This window comes from Neodiprion virginianus, chromosome 1, assembly GCF_021901495.1.
Source record: "Neodiprion virginianus isolate iyNeoVirg1 chromosome 1, iyNeoVirg1.1, whole genome shotgun sequence".
Classification (NCBI taxonomy): domain Eukaryota; kingdom Metazoa; phylum Arthropoda; class Insecta; order Hymenoptera; family Diprionidae; genus Neodiprion; species Neodiprion virginianus.
The window spans coordinates 6,775,488-6,797,975 of record NC_060877.1 but is presented as its reverse complement, the minus strand read 5'-3'; the positions used below and the strand labels follow the sequence as shown (position 1 = coordinate 6,797,975).

The 22,488-nt window shown below is 39.8% G+C and overlaps 3 protein-coding genes across 7 annotated transcripts in view; 2 read left to right on the top strand and 1 right to left on the bottom strand.

Moving 5' to 3' along the window:
• Nucleotides 1–847: 847 nt before the first annotated feature.
• LOC124306255 (A disintegrin and metalloproteinase with thrombospondin motifs 3-like) lies at nucleotides 848–7,803 on the top strand. Its single transcript, XM_046766741.1, has 14 exons — nucleotides 848–2,021; nucleotides 2,111–2,235; nucleotides 2,708–2,800; nucleotides 2,892–3,127; nucleotides 3,373–3,525; nucleotides 3,587–3,700; nucleotides 3,788–3,920; nucleotides 4,000–4,169; nucleotides 4,420–4,723; nucleotides 5,117–5,249; nucleotides 5,344–5,609; nucleotides 5,700–5,965; nucleotides 6,483–6,735; nucleotides 6,988–7,803. The coding sequence occupies exons 1-14, from the start codon at nucleotides 1,052–1,054 to the stop codon at nucleotides 7,246–7,248; spliced, it is 3,477 nt and encodes a 1,158-aa protein (XP_046622697.1). The 5' UTR covers nucleotides 848–1,051; the 3' UTR covers nucleotides 7,249–7,803.
• A 2,576-nt stretch (nucleotides 7,804–10,379) lies between these two features.
• Nucleotides 10,380–13,454, top strand: LOC124303180 (uncharacterized). The gene is made up of 2 exons (XM_046760078.1): nucleotides 10,380–12,189; nucleotides 13,258–13,454. Exons 1-2 carry the CDS (start codon nucleotides 10,380–10,382, stop codon nucleotides 13,452–13,454), a joined length of 2,007 nt encoding a protein of 668 aa, XP_046616034.1.
• A 1,204-nt stretch (nucleotides 13,455–14,658) lies between these two features.
• Nucleotides 14,659–22,488, bottom strand: part of LOC124306238 (uncharacterized) — an 87,617-nt gene continuing 79,787 nt past the window's right edge. For all 5 annotated transcript variants that reach the window (XM_046766695.1, XM_046766703.1, XM_046766723.1 and 2 more), the window contains 7 exons: nucleotides 18,647–18,851; nucleotides 16,918–17,176; nucleotides 16,288–16,405; nucleotides 16,087–16,209; nucleotides 15,755–15,909; nucleotides 15,265–15,344; nucleotides 14,659–15,159 (listed from right to left, as the gene is read on the bottom strand). In XM_046766695.1, coding sequence (XP_046622651.1) covers nucleotides 14,991–15,159; nucleotides 15,265–15,344; nucleotides 15,755–15,909; nucleotides 16,087–16,209; nucleotides 16,288–16,405; nucleotides 16,918–17,176; nucleotides 18,647–18,851 — 1,109 coding nt within the window. In that variant the 3' untranslated portion in view covers nucleotides 14,659–14,990. The remainder of the gene's footprint in view (nucleotides 15,160–15,264; nucleotides 15,345–15,754; nucleotides 15,910–16,086; nucleotides 16,210–16,287; nucleotides 16,406–16,917; nucleotides 17,177–18,646; nucleotides 18,852–22,488) is intronic.

The following is a 22,488-nucleotide window of genomic DNA, read 5'->3' as shown; positions in this document are numbered from 1 at the left end:
GACGTAAAGTGCAAAGAGTTACCATCGCGGTTACCCCAGGAAACTATTGGCTCATAAACCCGCAGTGGGGGTTGAAATCGATGTACGTCGATGGTTAGTGGGTCGGAAATCGGCGTATTTAAACTCTTGACAGTCGAAAAGATCAAAGATACACCCAAGGATTTTCACCGGTCTCCAATGTTTCCACAAAATATCCCATACGACTGACCTCCCAGACGTATTATTATTATTATCTTATGCATTAGATGGCTATCCCATCTTTTTGTAATTGAGGTTCTGATCATAAGATATCGCAACAATTTAACTTCGGTCTGATACCGGTTTGAAATTGTAGCGGATCTAATGAATTATAGCTTTGTCACGTGTTTTAGAAACAGCTTGAGTTCAGATTGTGATATAAACGTCTTGATGTTTTCGTAGTTGACAAAATAAAGTTCGCTTTGAGCAAATTACTTTCACTGTACAGATTTCGTTAATAATCATGAACCTGTCCCTTCGATGTCTTCGAATCCACTTCCAACATTTTGGTACAAAGTGTTGTAGGTATTCCGTTGCAGAAAATATCGAGCCACTTGAATCAAGCGGTTAAAAATTTCCAGTACATTATGTCTTGACGCAAACTATGCTAATGGAATATTCTCTGATCGGCGTATCAATCTTTCTTCTCACTGCTTCTCGTCACCGTGAACACTGTTTGCTCTGTCGTAGACTTGTCCTCTCATAAAGCGTCCATTATTAGAAACTCCCGCCTGCTCGAGAGTATGTGTGTTTGATGTAGTACATGCCCGGCTCCGTCCGTCCGTAAGTAAACGCTACCATCAAAGTATTTTAAGTATACTTGTAGACCTCCATGTGGTAGCCAGTTGCAGCGTGAACGCGAACGGAGGAAGTGTAGCTTTGTGTAATTAACAGTGAATTGAAAATACGGCTTAACCTCAACGGCACATAACGTGTCGGTTGGATCATACCAAAAAAGTTTGATCGTTCGCAAATCGTTCTAGCAAAGTCGTTCGAATAATCGGTAAGACTGTAATTACTTCCAACTTCGCAAATGGGGCACGTAAATTACATCCACATTATTTTCATCTTCTGGTCGTTTGACAGTTTAAAATCGCAAAATCTCGACGATTTTTTAACATCCATCGACCACATCCAGTCGTATAAAATCGTTTATCCAATAATTGAATCGCCGGAGGGACCGCGGGTAAAAAGGTCGAGTGTAGAGGCGAAGTCGTTGAGAATTTCCCTCGACGATTGGACTCTGGAGACGTCGTTAAACGAGCTCCTGATCATCTCACCCAGTTTTGTGGCACGGCGAATCCTTCCCCGCGGGAAGTTTCAAGGGCGACGAGACGCCGTCGACGAGGATCCGTTATCCTGCCAGGTCCGTCGTGGGTTTGTTATCGACCAGTCGGAGTCCCTGGTTGCGATAACCGTCTGCAATGGTCCCTGGATTTACGGCATCGTCAACGTGACTGGCGGGACGTTTTTCCTCCAACCGCTGTCAGACGGACGTCATCTTATTTACGAGTCAAGGAAGACTTTGAATATGGATTCGGCGAAGTCGCATCCCTTCAATTCCACCGAAGGTATCGAGCCACTAAACAATGGCCTCGAGCATCTGCCTCGCGACGACTATCTTCGACCGAAAAATTTCAATACATCCAGTGCAAATGACATTTTCCTCGCCGCCTCGAGGCTCTCAGAGGCGGTGTGGTCCGGACCCGATTCAAGGTACAGGAGGGACGAAAAATTTTACATAAATTCAAGCATGGAGCTCCCTCAGCCGAGAAACTCCTCATCCTCTTACCCCTCCGGCGTCAAGGAACGAGTCAAACGAAATTTGATGGTCTGCAATACCCAGGAGTTCCATAATCTGACCGGGGATATTATCGACCTTGAACCGAGGCTGCGGGCCGCTCAAGAACGGGATGATGAAAACTTTCAACTCCCTGTCGAGAAGGACTCGGAACATGTCGAATACTTCTACGACCGGGCCTGGGAGCGGAATAAATTGCCTAGTGAGTATCTTCGTAACACCGCCAAGTTATCATTGTGTTCAATTTCCGAATATTTTCTATTCACAAGTATCCGTTTTTATCTCTCTTAGAAAGAAAACCGATAACTAGGGAACCGCGTTCGCGATGGCTAGAGATTGGCATTGCTGCGGATTATTCGGTGGTCGAATTCCATGGCTCAAGGGTTCAACAATACATTTTGGCTCTCTTCAATATCGTACGTATTCGTCCCACGCCATTGAGTAAATGAAATATCTGTAGATTGATATTTCTTATAGAGACTTTAATGTACATGAAAACAATCAACTTTATAACGAACCAATGTTTTTGCGGTGATGTGCGACATGGCGCATTATATTCTATGTGATAATCTGAATAGAGTCGCTAAGTAATGAGCAAAGTTAAGCTAATTATAATATTTGGTCTTACTTTACTGGGTCGCCACGAGCTCGCTTGATAATTAAACCGCCTTTTAAATTGTTCAACATGGGCGTAAAAACCGCGGTCAAAAAATATTTCGCAGTCACTACCCTGAGCACTTATAATTTAACTCGTGTGTGACGAAGTAAATGTTTCGAACGTAGAAGCTTATGTTTAGACATCGAATAGTCGGTGATAAAACGACATCCTCCTTAATGGAAGCTCGTACGCTAATTTTCCTTCCAGTATCTCACTCTTTGTGTGTTCAGGTGAGCGCGATTTATAGAGATCCATCGTTGGAATCAAACATGAAGCTGGTGATAGTCCGCATGGTTTTGTACGCTGATAAGAAAGACGGTATGGTGAGTATATTTTGTAGTCGTTGGATGTTTTTCCTTAATCGAGTTACTATTCCATCTCGTCAGTTGGTATCCCGTTCGGTTCGTATTACAGGTTCGTCGAGGAAACGCTCGAAGCTCCTTGGAGAACGTGAATCGTTGGAATAGGAAATTTTTATTATCCTCAAAGAAGAGTCACGACGTCGCGGTTTGGCTGACACGTCTCGATCTTGGCGGTCCATCCGGCTACGCGCCTGTTTCCGGTGTGTGTGATCCTGCGAGATCTTGCGCGTTGAATCGTGACGAAGGTTTGACCAGCGCGTTCATAATTGCTCACGAGCTAGCGCACGTGTAAGTACTTTACTTCGGAACAATGATACTAGTAACAATCAGCCTGGTAACGACTGCCTCCTCAAAGTCATATTTTGTATATAAACAGCACCCACCTACGCAATTACGACAGTCATTACAGGCCCATATTACGACGACTCTTGTCCCAAGTTGAACTGTTTGATTCGACGAGAGTTATAAATCAATCATGACGTTTAACACCCACGCATTTACATTATAACCGCATGTCGATTCATTTCTCACAGGCTGGGCTTAACTCACGACGGAGACGAGGCTGTAGGAAATTCTTGCGGAGATGAGGCCTGGAACGGAAGCGTCATGGCGCCCATGGTTGCGGCTACCTTCCACAGATTTCACTGGTCAACTTGTTCGAAGAAGGAATTCCATCACAGAGTCAAGTGAGAAACCTTTTAAAGTTGATATGAAACACAAGGTGGTCATGTTTGAAAAACATTGTAGGCAATGGGAGTGCCTGCTGAACCAGCCCGACGACCACAACGCTACTCTCCTCAGAGCCACCATTCAGACGACGTTTACAATGGACGAGCAATGCAGAATGGAGTTTGGAGACGGGTAAAAAAAAAAAAAAAAACTCCCGCAACAAAAACCAGCGATCAATCACTATCAAACACTTCACCTTTTCCTTAATTTTTTTTCCAGCTACAGTCTTTGCAGGTCCCTCGACCTGCCCGAGCCGTGTTCTCATCTCTGGTGCGGTTACGGTAACACTTCTCAAATTTGCAAGACGAAAAAGGGTCCCCCTCTCGAAGGAACCGAGTGCGGTGAAGACAAGGTGAGGGTTGGGTCGACACTAGAGAAAAGTGAAATCGTTCAACGCTAACTTTCCCAAGCTCTCATCCTTCTTCCTTTAGTGGTGCATCAACGGCTACTGCGAACTCGTTGATCGACGACGTTTTGGCCTCGGTCCAGTTATCCACAACGTCAGAGACGGCGGCTGGAGCGGCTGGGGTCCCTGGGGGAAGTGTTCGAGGTCCTGCGGTGTCGGCGTTCAGTTTCGTTCGAGGAAATGTAGCGATCCAACGTGGGTCCAGTTGAAGGGGATGTTTAGCCCTTGTGTTTCTTTTTAAATTAAGAGAGAGAAAAAAAGATTCTGTAGCTTGCACAGCTTGATTGAACTACCCGACTGACCGGTTTGTGAACGCCCTTTGAACCGTGCATTCTGTTTTCCGTCACAGTCAAATCCAGTTTTTGGTAAAAGCGAGTTTTTCACCCTGCAAGCATAATTCTGTCAGTCTCAGACTCAGAGCTGTTTTAAATTTTTTAATTCGCAGTCCTGCCTACGGCGGTGCGGACTGCGAGGGGGACAGCGAGGAGTTCAAAATCTGTGAAATTATCCAGTGTTCAGAGCGGATTGACCTCAGAGCCCAACAGTGTGCTCGACTTGGTATACTTATGGGATTTCCGGTGCGCTCGCTGATGTACAATTCAACCTGGCTACCCTACGAACCCGAAGAGGATCACCTCAAGTGCCAATTAGTATGTCGAAGTCGGCAGACCGGGGAGATCTATTTCAGCGGTGAAAATCTTGTCGACGGAACACCTTGCACCTACGGAAGCTCAGATATTTGCGTCCAGGTAAACGTAATCAAAGTACGCGTAAAGTAACTTTTAGAAACGAAATGAGAATACGCGAACGAAGAAAAAACCGCGGGGAATTGTGATAAGCCAATTACAGCAGGAAAGTTCGTAGAAACAATTAAAGAATTTTAACAAGATGTTGATACTTCCTGTGCCCGAACGAATGTCAGAATCGTAATTGCCCAAGTCTTTGGCTAAAGACGTAGACTACTAAATAGTGAAGTTGATTCGTTAAATAGGCCCGAGGTGATTGATTTTGGTTCATAAGAATTGACATTTAGTCTACTCTCACACGGTACAAAAGAAATTAAATCGGAGAAATCCTCCTGGGATACCTTCCTTGTCACTGGCTGAATGATTTTAAAAAACGTGTCGTTATCATTTGTCCAGGGAAATTGCAGCAAAATGGGATGCGACAACGTGATGAACTCGACCGCACTGATCGATAATTGTGGCGAATGCGGGGGCCGGAACGAGAACTGCATCAACGTGACCAACGGCTATCAGCGCAAGCTGCGAAGAGGTTTAAAGCCCATATCCGATAATCCGTTAATAACTGCCACGAGCATACATGCACTTCGGCACGATTACACCCCACACCCCAATAATCTCCCCAGGGATGACTCGGCTTGCGGTAATTCCTCGGTCAGCATACAACGTCAGGGTCGAGCTGACTCTCCCTCGTCTTGCTGTCGGGCAGCTCATCGACGTCGTGATAACGATACGCGACAGACGTCGACGGCGCAACGACATCGGGACCTTTGACACCTCGGGACGGGCCGACGTCCTCGTGGTAGAGGGCGCAGCCTTCCACCCCCAAAAGCTCGGTGACACTTACACGATATGGTCACGAGGCCCAGTTTTCACCGAGATCGTTATATCCGTAGGTCTTGTCAGACAAATCTCGTCTTGTCATATCCGAATTTCGCGCTTTCTTTCGCCCCCGAAACTCACCTCAATGGTACGCTTTCAGCTCGGCGTTCCCGACGATCTCCTTCGCCTTGGCCTCTCGCTTTTCATCTCTTCTCAGTACTTCGTCAATCGCCACGAGCAGAACGCCACCGTCGGATACTCTTGGCTTCCTGGAGGATGGGGTCCGTGTTCGGCGAGCTGCGGGGGCGGCACTCGCCATAAGACTATCGCCTGCAGGGATGATGTAACGGGGAAAATTGTCCCCAGGAGGAAGTGTTCCTTGACCGTCAAACCCTCGCTCGAAAGCGAAAGGTGCAACCTTCTCAGGTGATTTGCTTTTCATCAATCGGTATAACTGGAGTGAACATCGTTCATTAATCAACGTTTCAACATTTTCCTGAGACAAGGATGACTGTTCAGTTACCCAGTGTTTTCGTTTCTTCTAACGTTCATGCATCGGTGCGTCCAAGTTAACTTTTTCTTGTACAATCGCTGACTTAGAATTCGAATTAAGTTCTAAAAAGTACCAAGAACGAGATCGAATTAAGAAAGAAAACACATGTTTTTCAGATTGTTTGAACAGTCCACAACTTACGAACGAACTCTGTTATGCAAAGTCGGGAGAGAAATTAAAATATGGATTGAATCTTGGTACATTTCATTCCCGACTTGTAGTTTATAACAAAGAAACATTGAAGAAAGGGTGTCGATGGTTCCTGACTCGGTATTTCCAAAAGCACAAAAGTAACTTGAGTAAATGGTGCCTAGTCTGACTTCTTTTGATACAAAAGCCGCTCCGCTTCATTCAACGATATCAACGTTGAAAATGTTTTCAACATTTCAGCTGCGAGTTCAAATGGATTTCCGGTGAATGGGAAGAGTGTACAGCGACGTGCGGTTTGACCGGCATCCAACACAGGCAACTGTACTGCGTCCATGTGTCCGTGGACGTGACTAAAGTCTCGAACGACACGGCGGCAATTATTTACAGGGATATGTTACCTCCGGATCGATGTGGACCACCACCCCAGGCGGAGAGGGAATGCAACAGAGTTCCGTGTCAGGGTCGCTGGCTTTTCAGCGCCGATTGGTCTCCTGTAAGTCGTCAAAGCATAAGCAGGAAATTAGATCCAACGGTGTTATGACCTACCATAGAACGGAACATTTTGCGCTCTTTTATTCAGAAATTCATCATTAAATAGCGCTCTAATGGTAACTTCAGACCAAAATTTGTCTCACAGCGATATTAATTTATTTACTTAACTGCGGGTAATCGATGCCGTTCAATTTTTTTTTCTTATTCTTCTTGTATTCTTCGATCTTGTTTTCACGTTCTTTTCACTTTCCAGTGTTCTCAGAGCTGTGGCCGTGGCATACAGACCCGTTTAGCTCGATGCGGACCAGATGAGCCGACGGATTCTTTGTTCGATTGCGGAATCGTAGCACCGTACGAATTTCGACCGTGTAAAACGCTCGACAAGCGGAATCCGATTTGTTTGGAGTCTTGCAAAAGTGACAGTAGCGAGCACTGCTCACTTTCGGTTCTTCGTCGCTATTGCGAGGTCCCGGACTTCAAACGGAGATGCTGCCTAAGCTGTCAGCAGACGTGATTGAAGGTTACGGCACTGCGGGCAACAATTATACGATTCAACAATACGATGTTAAACTTTGTACATTTTACAAATACATCTTTGATCGGATTTGAGATTGCTTAAATTTGTTGCTTCCAGTGTGAGCGATGAGTTTTTTCTTTTTTTTTTCTATTCTTCTTATAACTTAGCTATTAGCTTGATTATCAAACGAATACCAGCTATTTGTTTCACTGTAAAATTAATACCTGATATCAACTGTATAGACTAGGATTTTATTTTTATGTCAAGTGTACAGCGCATATTATTTTCAGATGTCATTATAGCGGTAATTAATAACAATACAATTGATAATATTATTGAATAAAACAATATTATATAAATTATTATTAAACATGCCAGGAGCCGAGTAGCGGAGACGGTGAATTTGTAAACAATACAAGGTGAAGTATTATTGCATATGTAAGCGTGTTCAAATTCAAATTTGATTACTTTTTGAAACAGAGGTGTTTTGTTTCCTGCTATCTCATGATTAACACACAATGCGATCACGTTAATAAATTGATTTTTCCTACTCCTCTGGTTAAAAAATTTAAACTGACGTGACGACGCGACTGGATGTGATTTATATTTTCGTTTAACTTCGATATGTTTCGAATTTATTTATATATTCCGCCTTTAAGCCAGTACGATATTTAATCTACCGACTATAAGCAATTTCGTCTCGAAAATTTGTACAAGATTTACCGTATAAATGTAAGTTGGTACTTTATTATAGCCGTCCGATGCAGAGATCGTGATGAAATATGCACTTAGATGCAAATATTTCTCAACAACGTTGTAAGCATGTATCTCCTTTTTATTTATATTACGTTTTTCGTTATCTTCATAGTATTGTCTTATTTTGAACTGGGTCGTTTTTTTTTTTCTTTCTTTTAAATTTTTTTTTTTCACCTACAACTTCTACATATATATATTCATACATCATATATAAATGTTTATACGTGTAAGAATGAGAATAATTTTCAACTGCGTTCGTGTTTCTATCATACCTATATTACACTGTCCGTATATTTTTTATGACTATATTATTATTGTAATAATTCGTAATTTAAGGTCATGTGATTTTCTTTTTTTTTTTTTTTACAATATAACATTGTGTGGGTGTGTTTTTTTAAACGACGTTAAGCGTGGGAAACTTGTTATTGTTCGTTCTACATATTTTGAAAGGTCACATTTTTCATTCATCTTATCGCTATTGTACGGATATATTACTACTAATATAAATCCGCGCCTAAAAATCTATATCATTATTGGTTTTTTTTCTTCTTATTTCTTTTCTTCTGTCCTACGTCATGCAGTTGTTAAGCATATACTATATACTATATATATATAATATATATATATATATAGTATACATATTATACTCATTAGATATAAATAATTTTTACAAAAATATGTATTTTCGAAAGGTAAATTTTCAATCATATCGTGATATACAACATTTACCCTAAACTATCTATATTCAAATAACGAAGACAGGCTTTAATTTCAACGTACAGATTAGAAAAATTTCAACTCAAGTTATTCTGCTATATATATATTCGTTATTTATTCGCATATATTATTCATTTTCTCAAGCATTTCCGGAAACAGTTTCATTGAATGATCCGGATACCGTCAGCATAAAAACCGTGACAAAATGTCGTCGAATCGAACGAATTTATTGACAACGTTTTGTTAATCTTATTTCCTTATTTTTTAGTCTTGAGTTTTTTTTTTTTTTATATGCTATCATGAATCTACGCGTGTCGGTAAACCTACGAATTTTTAATTCATCTGCAAAATTTTATTTCACCTGAACGATTGTTGTGATTAAATTTTTAATAATCAGGTAGGTGTAAAGGAATTACGTTTACGCTTATATTACGTATAAATTATCTTCTCTCTTCGATAAAACAACTTTACAATAAGTATATTCATCGGTGCATATTTCATTTCAAAATAGGCTAATTTATTTCGATGGAAAATCTGTATATACGTGTATATTTGTAATATAATATACTCTCAGCGGTTTGATTAACGACTGCTACGAACGTGTATAGTTTAATCTATCTTATCAGCGACTCTTCGAAAGCTCATAGGCATGATGTCCTATAACATACGTGTATGTTACGCGTGAACTGGTTCAACGGAGTCGTACGTGATTATCATTACATCGTTATTAAATTTTTTTTAATAGTTACGCCGTCGTTATAGATTCCTGGCTATCGCTTTAATAAGTGTAATATATATATGTATATATATATAACACTTGGGAATAACAAAATTTATCGTGATGGGGTTACGCATTTATGTTCTTCAAAATATTGAACGACGCTTCGTCGACATAACTGTTTAATTCATTATTCCGACAGTAGACATAGCTTATATATAACGTATAAATATTTGATTTTTTCTTTTTTCTCAACAGATTTCTTTTTGTTCAACGGAAATAATTCTTTTAACATAGTGATTCAACACCTCGATCTCTGTTATAATTATGTATTTCGTATATTAATAAATTACTATCGTTATCATATACACTACTTACACGTTAAATTATAGCTTACACTTGGATATTTGCTTAAGAATACGTTATTTTTGGTAGATGCAAATTCTATTTGTGACGTTATACCCATTATTAGAATTCTGTAAACGTGTATAATAATCACGATGGTTTTCTATCGTTTTGTGATATTACACGATTATCGAGTATTCGTGTGTATTCGCTAGTATGTATAATATGTATATATTACACTTATATAATATGCAATGATTGTTATATACATTATAGTGTTACTATAATATATATATATATATGTCGCATCACGATATTGTGTCTTTGTTATATTTTGATCACCGGTTGTATGACGTTGTTGGAACTTGTTTTGGTTGAATTTGTTTTGTTCTTGTTTAACTTGGTTACTTCTTTAGAATAATTTTCAAACGATTTGAATAAAGTTGTGTTGTTCCGTGCCTCTACGGTTTACAATTAAATAAATTGTGTTATAATCTTTATTCAACTCTGTATATCTGACATCAGAAGTGGGATAAAGAACGTTTAAGCGTGAAGAAGTAAAAAAAAAACTTAGTAAATTTTCGAGAAAAAGATGGAACGAAACGAGGAAGATTTCAGTGTGGCAGAAGATGTAGAAGAAAGTGTGTGGAGAAGTGCAAAGAGTGACACAGGCAGAGTAGAAACTTCTCGAAAACGAAAAAGAAATCACCGATCCCCGACGACATCGGAATCTGAACATTCCGATGATTTGCGAAGAAGGAAGCACGGAAGCCGTAGGCACAGAAAACGTCAGGCAAGATTGGAGGAGGAAAATCTGCGACTGCTTGCACTGCTTTCCAGACGAGTACGTGTTCCGATGGATCTCATCAAATTTGATCCGAAAACGACTGACGCGACTGGTTGGGTGAAAATGGTTGACGAGTGGATTCGCCGTTATAATCCTGATGATTATGAAATTGTCCAGCATTTGGCGAAAGCATTTAAAGACGAAGCGGCACAGTGGTTCACTGGTATGGATCCCTCAGGAAAAAGCTGGGTAGAAATACGTTCTGAGTTTTTAAGTGCGTATGCGAAAAATAAAAACGTTGCGTCGGAGCTGCACACGATTTGGATGGAAGACGCAGAGTTTACACTCGAAAATTTTATGAAGAAAGGGAGAAAATTAAAAGCGTGGCTCAACGAGAGAAAAACGGTGGACGAGACTGCAGCTCAACTTACGGGATTATCCTATTCGGCGCAAAATAGATTTGTTCGCAACATCTTTGTGCGAGAATCTCCTAAAAGCCTACAAGAAGCGATGGCGTACCTTGATGGACGAACGACCGACTTCCATCAACCGCGTGCATCCTCCAGAGCCCCTGGTCCACATACTAAGACTTTGGCGCCGCGAGATGGTAAGTCGCACCGTTTTGACATCGAGTGCTACAATTGTGGAAGAAAAGGACATCGGAAGGCCGAATGTCGATCAGCTCTGCAGACACAGCGTGGCAGTTACTCACGGGTCATCAAGGAACTGGACGGTAGAGGTTTGGGGTCAAAGAAGCCGATAACCTGCTACAACTGTAAGGAAGAGGGACACATTGCCCCGAGTTGCCCTAAGAAGAACGAGAAGGTAGTGAGGCTTTGTCATTCTACCTCCACTGAGAATACTCTGAAGCTTGCTGACGGTAAGGTGTTGACGTTCATCTTTGACTCTGGTTCGGACTGTTCTCTTGTAACAGAGAGTTTGGCGGAGAGGTTGCCTGGTAAAAGACAAGTCGTTTGTACGCGTTTGAGGGGCTTAGGAAATGGGTATGTGGATTGCCGTGAGATGATCTCAGTGTGTGCACAGTTGAATAGCATCAATGTTGAAATTGATTTATTTGTAGTACCGGACGAAAGTTTGTCCACAAAAATAATTCTGGGTAAAGAATTGTTAGCAAATGGTATCTCAGTCACATTAGATGGAACCATAGTTAAATTTGCAAAATTACACAAGTTTGTTGGTGCGTGTGTTGCAACTACTAATTTTGATACTGTAGATTGCGATGTGGAAGAGATGAGAGAATCACTTTTGAAATTGTTAAGACTGCACGCGGAACATATGAGTGTTGATACTCCTAGGATTCGTGTAACATCTGGCAGCTTTGAGATTAGACTGAAAGATGAAAATAAAATTGTACAGCGAAGACCTTATAAGCTAGGAATTTTAGAGCGTGAGAGTGTTAGACATATGGTAAATAAAATGCTTGAGGCAGGAATCGTTCGAGAAAGCAGGAGTCCGTTTTCTAGTCCAATTATCTTAGTTAAGAAAAAGGATGGATCAGATAGATTGTGTGTGGATTTTCGGGAGTTAAACGCCAATACAGTAGCAGATCGTTATCCGCTACCGTTGATTCAAGATCAATTAGATCGACTGTGCGGTGCGTACTATTTCTCGTCATTAGATATGACGGCAGGCTTTCATCAGATACCTGTAAAAGAAAATTCAATAGAAAAGCTTGCTTTTATTACACCGGACGGACAGTTTGAATATTTAACAATGCCATTCGGGCTAATGAATGCACCTGCCGTATATCAGAGAGCAATCAATAACGCTTTGGGTGAATTGAGATATTCTTTTGCGATTGTTTATTTGGATGATGTTCTTATACCCGGTAGAACTGCACAGGAAGCTTTGGATAGGTTGGCAGTCGTGATGGCAAAACTTGCGGAGAAAGGATTTTCATTCAATTTAAAAAAATGTAAATTTTTGAAAACAAAAATTGATTATCTGGGGTACACTGTGTCACATGGAGAGTTGAGGCCCAACCTTCGAAAAATCGAAGCCCTGGTGCAATCACCTATTCCTAAGACACGGACCCAGGTAAGGCAATTGTTAGGGTTAGCATCCTATTTTCGTAGATTTATACCGAGATTTTCACAAGTGGCTGCTCCTTTATACAAACTTACTGCAGGTAGTTCCAAAACGATTACATGGACAGACGAACACACTGACGCCAGGGCCAAGCTTGTCAGTTATTTAACATCAGAACCGTTACTGAGAATTTTCGACCCTAATCTTCCAATCGAACTACATACCGATGCTAGTGCTCTCGGGTATGGTGCCGTATTGTTACAATGTGTTGAAAAAGAAAAACATCCCGTCGCTTATTATAGCAAACGTACCATAGACGCTGAAACTCGTTACCATTCTTACGAACTTGAGACTCTTGCAGTTGTTAACGCAATAAAACATTTTAGACAATATTTAGTAGGACGTAAATTTTTAGTTGTGACTGACTGTAATTCGCTTAAAGCCGCAAGCCTTAAAAAAGATCTTACTCCACGAGTTTATCGCTGGTGGGCATATTTGCAGTCATTTGAATTCGAAATAGAATATCGCGCGGGTGAACGAATGAAGCATGCGGACTTTTTGTCAAGAAATCCAGTTACAAAAAAATGTGTACTCAAAATAGTTAAGAAAGATTTGAATAAAATAATTGAATTAGCTGATGACTGGTTGATGGTAGCTCAGCAGAAAGATGACGAAATAAAAACTTTGTACCGTGAGGTAATAGAAGGATCAGAGAGAGCAAAAACATATTCAATTAGAGACAAAATTTTGATGCGGACGATAAACAGAAAATCGAAACAGGACAGCTGTGTCGCAGAAAGTGAAGAAGGTAAGAACAAAGTTCCGAAGTGACTTGTTTGTTTTAAACAGAAAAAAAAAAAATGTTGTAGTGCACAAAGTCATGAGTGCAAACATGTTTTGCTGAGATGAACCATGAACCCTTGTGGGTTAATACAATCGGTTGTTGAAAACAAATGTAGCGATAATTTGCAGAAACATGATTCTGGTAGAGCCGGATTTGGAAGTAGAAATCCGAAGAGAGCAGGGGACTCTGTTAATTGGTTTAGCCGGATTTACTTGAAGAAATCCGAAGAGAGCATGAGACTCTGTTGGCTATCGCTGTTTCATTTCGAGAGTGCGACTTTGGCTTTCAAGGCTCGCTGGACTTGATCACCCAGAATCCTTGAACCCAAAGCCTTGATGTAACTTGAGAATGATTCGGCAAGTCACAATAGTTAGAACATGTACGGATGCGTAAGGCATGCCTGCAGAGCTATTGTGAATGAAAACAATAGTTAGAACATGTACGGATGCGTAAGGCATGCCTGCAGAGCTATTGTGGATGAAAACAATAGTTAGAACATGTACGGATGCGTAAGGCATGCCTGCAGAGCTATTGTGGATGAAGACAATAGTTAGAACATGTACGGATGCGTGACGCATGCCTGCAGAGCTATTGTGGATGAAGACAATAGTTAGAACGTGTACGGATGCATAAGGCATGCCTGCAGAGCTATTGGTGCCTTGGATAAGGAATTTGAGAGAAGTCATGAAACAAATAAAGCAAAGCACATGGTTGCACACATGATGTAGAGATAACAAGGGATTTGACTGAGCAAGGATGCCAGGCTTGTATGATCAGGAAAGCCGAACGAGATTTAATGAAGGTTTCTTCGATGTTTTTTTTTGTTTCAGAAATAAATTAGAAGAATGAAAAACTGGCACTCGAGACGCGTGCTAGTCAGTATGGCCGTGTCGCATCACGATATTGTGTCTTTGTTATATTTTGATCACCGGTTGTATGACGTTGTTGGAACTTGTTTTGGTTGAATTTGTTTTGTTCTTGTTTAACTTGGTTACTTCTTTAGAATAATTTTCAAACGATTTGAATAAAGTTGTGTTGTTCCGTGCCTCTACGGTTTACAATTAAATAAATTGTGTTATAATCTTTATTCAACTCTGTATATCTGACATATAGATATATTTATACGCGAATACGTGAACGATTTTGGGGAAGACTAATCATCGTCAAGATTTAATATAATGTATATGTATATAGATTTCTTATATTAATTCCATTATATCTATACATGTGTATGTGTATATTTGTATTTTTCTCTTATGATATTTTTTCTCTCAAGCGCACGCGATTTTTATTTCATAGAAGAAAAGAATTGAAGAAGAATAAATACCGAAATATAGATTGCAACAGGCGTTTGATTTTCATAAATTATACATTATAACTGGCACGGATCTAATCTTGCCACGAATTTTTCTTCTTTTTCATCTGCAGTAAACGTCGCAATTGTGTTTTATTCATTGATCAAATCTGATTTACAGACGTACGACTCTTTACTTTTCATTTCGCGATAACGTTGACTTCGGTTTTCACAACCGCTCTACGTAGTTTCCGGGAAAGGTACCGAAGCATCCAGTTCTTTGACTCGATCCAACAAACCAACCGTCGTCACATTTCTCCATAACGTAAACCGTGTCTCCCTCCTTTAACTCTAATTCGTCGTCGTTTTGCGGCCTGTAATTGTACAGAGCCCGATATCTGTAAGAAGGGAAAAGGGTGCCGGTTGAAAATTAGCCAAGTTTCTTTTGTTTTTCTTCGCATTTTTTACTACCAATTTTCCAACGACTTTTAACCCTCACTCACCGAAGGGGTTCCGAATGGGTGTCAATATGAAGAGTTTCGTTGACCGGCGCCACGTGCAACTTCGATCCCCCCACGCGTGGCTGAAAACAAGGATATTTTCCGGTTGAAAGACGGGCCGAAAAGCTCATTTACATCCCTCATCTACCGTTGGTTGAATAACTCGATAAATAATCATAGAAACGGATAAAAATCGTACAAATCGGTAAAGCCATGACTATTATACCTTTTTCCTGCTGGTAGCAAATTGACAAGAATTAATGGTTCTTGCTAAGATTATAATTTTTATCGGATTATTATAATGTTTTGTTTGAAGAAACCATAAATTCCGATAAAAAAAAAAATCTTTCGAACAGAAATCCGATCGAAGTTGATAGAAAATACTATCAATCGGTTTGAATTATTTTTTTTGTTATTTTTGTTCAATCAGGGAATGGTATATTCATTTTTTTTTTAATTCTAATATCTCAGATTTAAATCAGAGACACTTTACCAACGAGTTGTAATGGGACTGTGACGCGTTCGTGTTCGTTGGCATAGACGGGGTGTAATGGTGAGGACCCATGCTGAGTTTTCCTCCAGCCGAACCATTTGATAATAGACTGTGCGCAGCCGGTGCGGCGACTGGTTTATTCTGAGCTGGCGTTTCTGCGGAGTGAAAGATTGCGCGGTTATTGCCATATAAAATTAGCGGCGTGAATTCGACGTTTTTTTTTGGAAAACGGTTATCGATCAGCCTGCGGAACTGTTCATCAGTGAGTAAAATTGAAATCTTATTTTTCGATCTACTGCAATCGGTAGCGATCACTGACTTATATAAATTACCTGATCTTATTCCTGGCTCGACGAGAACTTCCACATAGGAAATTGGGAATATTCCTTTTCTATTCCCTATGCGACCCTCGTACCAATTCTCGTCCACTCTTCGCGTCAAAACCACCAAATCGCCTAAAAAACGTTTTTTCCGACGTTGTCAAATATCGTGGTATTATTGTAAAATATCGTACGATTTAACAACGGTGTTACCTTTTAGTAACGACAATTCGTGCGTTGTTTGTGCAACAAAGTTGAATTTAGCTCTGGCCTGTCCTTCGTACGGTTTCTTCGGTGTTGTGGTCGTCCTTATTCCATCGTATGGAAGAATCTGCAACGAGTCGTTAAATTTTGCCATCTTTCATTTTGATTACAAGTAAAGAGGAAGATCTGAGAATATGTTTTACTCTATTCTTTTGTCTATTTCATTTTTTACAACTATCAAAAAATTCTAGTAATATAGGTAACTTTGAATTTTTTGGTTATTACCTGGTTTGTTTAGTTTACAAATTTTATTCAGTAGAATAAGTTCATCGTTGCACCGACATTGAATTATCGCGAAAAAATCGTACGAGTGATCATAATCATAAAAGATAGTGACCGATGCTAGATCTTTTGGTTACAAGTTTTATGCAATCTCATCCTCATTTTTCGGTTACGGTAAAAATTGATAATAAATTAAGACCGTACAGCAGCAATAATTGGAGGAGAGAATCAGAGGCGACTGAAAGTGTCGTTAAAAAAATAGTAATTATGCAGCGAAGAGAAAAGAGTTTTTCTCTTAATTTCTGGCCGCAGACACTTTGGAAATGTCTCGCGACGAAGCTACTTTTAATTCCTCACCTCGACGTAGTTGAACGGAAATAGTCCGATCATGGCGTTGTGCTCACCCTCGTACCAATTCTTGTCGACCTGACGACGAACGAAAATAATGTCACCACGACGGAAAGTCAACTCCCGCGACGATTGCCCGACGAAATTATAAAGCGCCTTTGCAACGAGACGCGGCTCTGGCGTTTGTTCTTGCGAACGGCTTCTGTGGCTGAGATCGTCGACGAAATCATCGTATCGGTTCAACGGGATCGGTGACTTTTGGGAGGGCCTGTAAAAGGATTAATGAAGTAAATATGTAATAAACACCTTTCGTCAAAATGAAGTCAAATATTATTTTTCTACTATTTCCTTAATTCTGCGTATCAAAATTCAAATTTACTTGTCTGCGTCATTTATGGGAAATCTTCGAACACGCGTTTGTGATTAAAATTGTTGGGGGATTTGGGATGCGGTTGATATTCCGAATTTTTCAGTGACAAAACTTAAAGTCGAGAAGTTAAACTTTGACGAAACATCAAATCCGTAAGGGAAAAATGCCGAAGGGGCGTAACTCCGACAAGTTAAACTTCGGAAAGTGCGAAAATGAGAAAATTTGAAAATCTGAGACACCGAAATTCCGAATGATCGAAGACTTTCAGCTCTGCGAATTTCCGGCTTGGTGAAATTTCACCACTTTGATCTTTCTTTGTTTTGGATGGTCGATATTTTTACGCTCGGAATCCTGGTCATTCCGATATTCAGTGTTTTGATTTTTTACGCCCACCCGTTGAGTAAACTACGCTGTGCGAGTATATTTTAATTTTTGGAATTTTCCACTATCGAAACTTTATTTTTCGGAATTTTGATCCGTCGGGCTTCCGACCATTCGAAAATTTGTCGTTTCTTCAAAGTCTGATTTCTTTGCTTCAAGTTTCGCCACCAAATAATGCGGAATTAGGCGCTATCGGAACCCTTCAAATTCGAGTCTCCAGCCCTGCCCCCAGATTTGAATCGAACGCAACAATGACGATTTACTATTTCCTGCACATATCAGTCAACAATTTATTCTGGCCACTGAATGATGTCAGTTTTAGGTTGGATAGCTCAAGTAATTCCAGCGCTATTGTCTATTTCCAGCTTTTGTGCCATCGTCACTGTTGAATTAATGTATGGTGCTCAGGTTGCGTGACACGAGAATCGCATCTACCTAGTTCGGACTTTTGTCGGGTCACAGAAGTGCACGTGTACCGTTGCACATCGGCATTATTAATTAAAAAAAAAAAAAAAACTGGCGAGAAAAAAAACGACAAAACCAACGTGATATCAAGTTTAGAAAAAAAAATGCTAAAACGTTCACACGATACATCAGACAGAACAATTTATTCAAACTTTTAATTTTCTCCAAATGAAATGAGAAGCAACGACAGGAGAAAAAAAAATTAACAAATTTACTAGAAAAACTGTAATTGGTAGATAATTGTGTAAAATAATGACCTGATATTTCACATCTCACCCTGCGCTAAATCGCATCGATCGTTGACATTATGAAACGACTGACATTTGAGGAGGATTAGTTGCTTTGACCTACTCAAGCCACGAGTGTTTTAGGTACCTAGAGAAGGAACTTCTGGTTTTCACATCTTTTCGGCAACTATAGAGGTATAGAAATGAACTTTCGAAGAAGATGTTGATTTTCTCCTGACTTTCAACACCGTTGGCACATTACGAATTATTGACATTCAATTCCCAAACATCTTACGTGAAATTATCGGTGTGACGACGCGAGTCGATGTCATGCAATTCCTGGAGATATTTCCGTCGACGTTCCTCCTGATAAACCCGGCGCATGTTTTCGGCGCTTCTTCGCGCCAATTCCGCCTCGCTAAGAACTTCTTTGGCCTCAGTGCGAACCGGGGAACGATAATGGATGGTCACCTCACCCTCCACATATCGCCTCGGCGACTCTGTCGAAAGAATCAAAATCAAACGTCAATTAATTAGTCGAATTGCCACGAAATCATTGCCTCGCGGTGTAAGTGACGAGAAAATTAGTAAAATGTTTTTTTTTTTTTTTTTAATGAAATAGATGTAAAAGAAAACACAAACAAAGCCTCTGATTAACAAAGTTCGTAAGCCCAGTTTATTGACGTATCGGTGTGACATATATTAGGGTCTTCGCTCTGCCGGTTAGATAATATGCCAATATACAATTAGGTATGTTTGTGTGTAATCATTATTGTTATTATTATTTCCTTTATCGTTGCCTTCGATTAATTACAGCATTAGCTAGTTAGACATAAGCACGCGAGCGATAGTCCGGGACAGATTGCGTGTTGTTAAAATTCATTCAGTCGAATAGGCAGCGTACCGAATATCATGTATAGGTATAATATACACGTGTATACATGGTTGAGTGGCATACTTTAACGTGAAAACAGGAAATTTGTACTCGAGTTCATTCGCATCCGGGGTGATTAGCGGTGGGAAACCTTGACGAGACGTTGGTCGATTGTTCGTTATTAAAACAAAAAGAAAATAAATGAATAAAAAAAAAAAAACAATAACACATTTACTTTGTGCGATGTTGTTGGACTGGAAACGGTTTAATCTTTCCGCGCACAGTTTTTAGATGAGTTTTTTTTTTCGTGAGATTCGATTCCGTTACGACCAGTCGGATTGTTATCTATAAAATTATTACACAAAGCCACGTGGGTGATCTGATAATTCTTATCGAATTTTAAGACACGACTTATTCAACGGGGATAAAGTTCACAAAGGCAATGATTCAAAAGTTTGCTGATAACGTATGATATGATTGATTGAATGAAAAGCAATTTGTAATTTTATTTCTACACGTACGTATAACTATTCCAGACACGTCGGAGTGAAAATGCGATCTCCGAAATCTTAGATCGACGAATTATTTACAATATTTATCTGCGACATAGCTTTCACTCGATTTTTTTCGCTGCATGTTCGGGAAAAAGATAATGAGAAACGAACCAACTTATAGGAGAACGAATGTATAATTAATACACAGCAATAAGCGGGGGGTAAGATAATTGACTGCGCTCGTAATTAAACCCGAAATACACGCAAGATCGTTGCGCAACGTTCTGTCTCTATCTAGATCTAAACGCAATCTGATATTTGAAAGTGAAATTGAAAGCAAAAAAAAAAAAAATGATAAAAAACAAACAGGCATCTAACGTGAGTAATTTCCGCTTGTCGAAAGCGAAACAACGTTGTAAGAAAGATAAGTTTTATAAGCAATTTAGAAATTTTTCTTTTTACAAAACGAGTCGGTGAACATATACATATAGCCTATGCAAAATATGCCGGGATGAATATTTTCAGACATACAACAATTAGTTCGCATCTATAATTAACGCGTATTTGCGTCTGTTATCAATTTTGAGTTCAATCAGTTCACGAAGATTCCAAACTTTTGACTAACACAGATTCAACATGTAAACTCGGATGAAATTTATTGAGAAAAACAGAAAAGCAACTGAAATGAAAAATTGAATGAATTCGGCTAGTAGATGTTTATTCGAATAATTTTTATCGACTATTAGCAGAATGGAAACTCGATGCCGAATTTTTCCACCGCGAAGAACTGTCAGAAAATACAATCGAATCAATGCGTTATTCGCCACAACGACAAAACGCATAACTGTGATCGATTAATGAGATTCGTCCTACATTCCGTGCAGCTCGCACTTATTCGATTCATTCGACGTGAATTCTTATACGGCTTCGCGTTCGCTGCAATTTTACATCGCGATCTTTTTCTTTGATTTAGTATCTAGGTGGGAAATATTCCGTATTCGAATCACTTCGCACCTTACGAACGTGTACCTCGTTTTTCGTAATTCCAACAATATTCAAACAGGTTTTTTAACGATACCTGTTTCACTCAATTTTTATAGTTACTGTAACAAATGAAATTTTTCTCAGTGTAATTTTATTTTATATAAATATCTTGCAAATTCTTACTTTTCTTTTTATAGGCCTTCTGGTATTCACTTCACCGAGCTGGTTGAGTATTGAAAATAAACATATTATGTGAGTCATTCGCGGATTGTTGCGCAACGAATCGTGATTATATGTATAGCTTTGGTATAAAATTACGCATCTCCCACCGGTCGAAATCGTCTTATTTTGCCGTTCATAACAAAATACTGGTTCTGTGTTTACTCTTTTCATCTTAAATTTTTTCCCTCTGCTGTTAAATTCACACCGTATTAAATATATTAAGAATTTTTTCGTCCCGGTAATTTAATTACTGCTTTTATGGGTCAGCGTTGTTTAGTTAAAAAAAAAAAAAATTTTCTTGCACTTAATAACACAGAAAACTAATGTATAACAATTTTTCTTGCTGGTATATTAATAGAAACACAGATAGATTTTCATGAACCTTAATTGACGTTCCAGATCTCCTTCTGTAGTCCGGTCATAATTGGGGTCAATTAAATAGCTTACCCAGCTTATTACGCGAAGCTGAATTTCACAACGAACCTTCAGTGACATATATATAATAATTACGATCAACACATATCAGTAAAAAATATCGTCAATATTCGCTTTAGGAAAAATCGATGAATATTGTGAGAAAATAAGGGAGAGGAAAAAAGAAAACACTGATAGACAAAAATTGTAAATATCTCGTAGATCGAACGCCTGATATTTTTCGTCACGTTTCAATTAAGATTTCAATCTTTTTATAGTATTAAGCCTCTATAGAGCTGCAGGTAGCGTTGGAAAAAATAATTAGATTGCGTGCGGTTATCGCATTAGGAACGATTGTACGCGTGAGTCGAATCAGCACGAGACACAGGTCTATAATATATGTTTGAAAATTAATTACGACGTACCGAAAATGTAAGAGCAAAAAAAGAAACGGCTCACAGGTGGCAGGTATAATTATAATCCAGTCGGAGACGAACGTGGTTTTCCTCGCCACAGCGGAATAAAGTGGAAAAACTTGTGTCGAATGGTGATACACGCGTAGCTGAGCGAAGATTCGACTGATACGAGAAATAGAGACCCGTAGGGACAGAAGGGGGAGGAAGAGGAGGAGGAGGAAGAGGAGGAGGAGGAGGAGGAGGGACGTGACATGTCGGCGGGTGAATCCTGATTCGAATTAAAGCCAGGCGCATGCGTGGAACTCGTCGTAACTGAAAGCGAGGGAAACGAACCGAACGAGGCCGTTGTTCCAGTTTCACGGATCACGGGTGACGTATTTGTGCGCGAGTACGCGGATCATTTACACCGCGGTGTCGCGTCTTCATCGTCGATCGTCGAACCGCCATTCCGCAATTTACACGTTCCGCGATTCCGAAATCACAGAGGGTGTTTCAGATTCCCTTGATTTTGGCGTTTCACGAAATCGAAACCCCTGAAGAGCTGAAATCGCTTTCTTAGCTACGGTCACTAGGATTAAAATAATCGATGCATCGATTAATCGAGTCAAAAAAAATAATCGAACACGACTTGATTCAATCGGTAAAAGTTAATCGATTATTTTGTATTTTTTTTTAAAACGGTGAATGTGAAACCAAAATTTCGTAAATTTCAGTATGTAGTCTTAGTAGCGAA

Excerpts from the sequence above, each read along its gene's own strand:
- LOC124306255 (XM_046766741.1), top strand. The coding sequence starts at position 1,052 with ATGGGGCACGTAAATTACATCCACATTATTTTCATCTTCTGGTCGTTT. Across the intron at positions 3,526-3,586 it reads GAATTCCATCACAGAGTCAA|GCAATGGGAGTGCCTGCTGA; the intron begins GTGAGAAACCTT and ends AAAACATTGTAG. Across the intron at positions 5,250-5,343 it reads TCAGCGCAAGCTGCGAAGAG|GGATGACTCGGCTTGCGGTA; the intron begins GTTTAAAGCCCA and ends TAATCTCCCCAG.
- LOC124303180 (XM_046760078.1), top strand. The coding sequence starts at position 10,380 with ATGGAACGAAACGAGGAAGATTTCAGTGTGGCAGAAGATGTAGAAGAA. Across the intron at positions 12,190-13,257 it reads TCAATTAGATCGACTGTGCG|CTGATGACTGGTTGATGGTA; the intron begins GTGCGTACTATT and ends TAATTGAATTAG.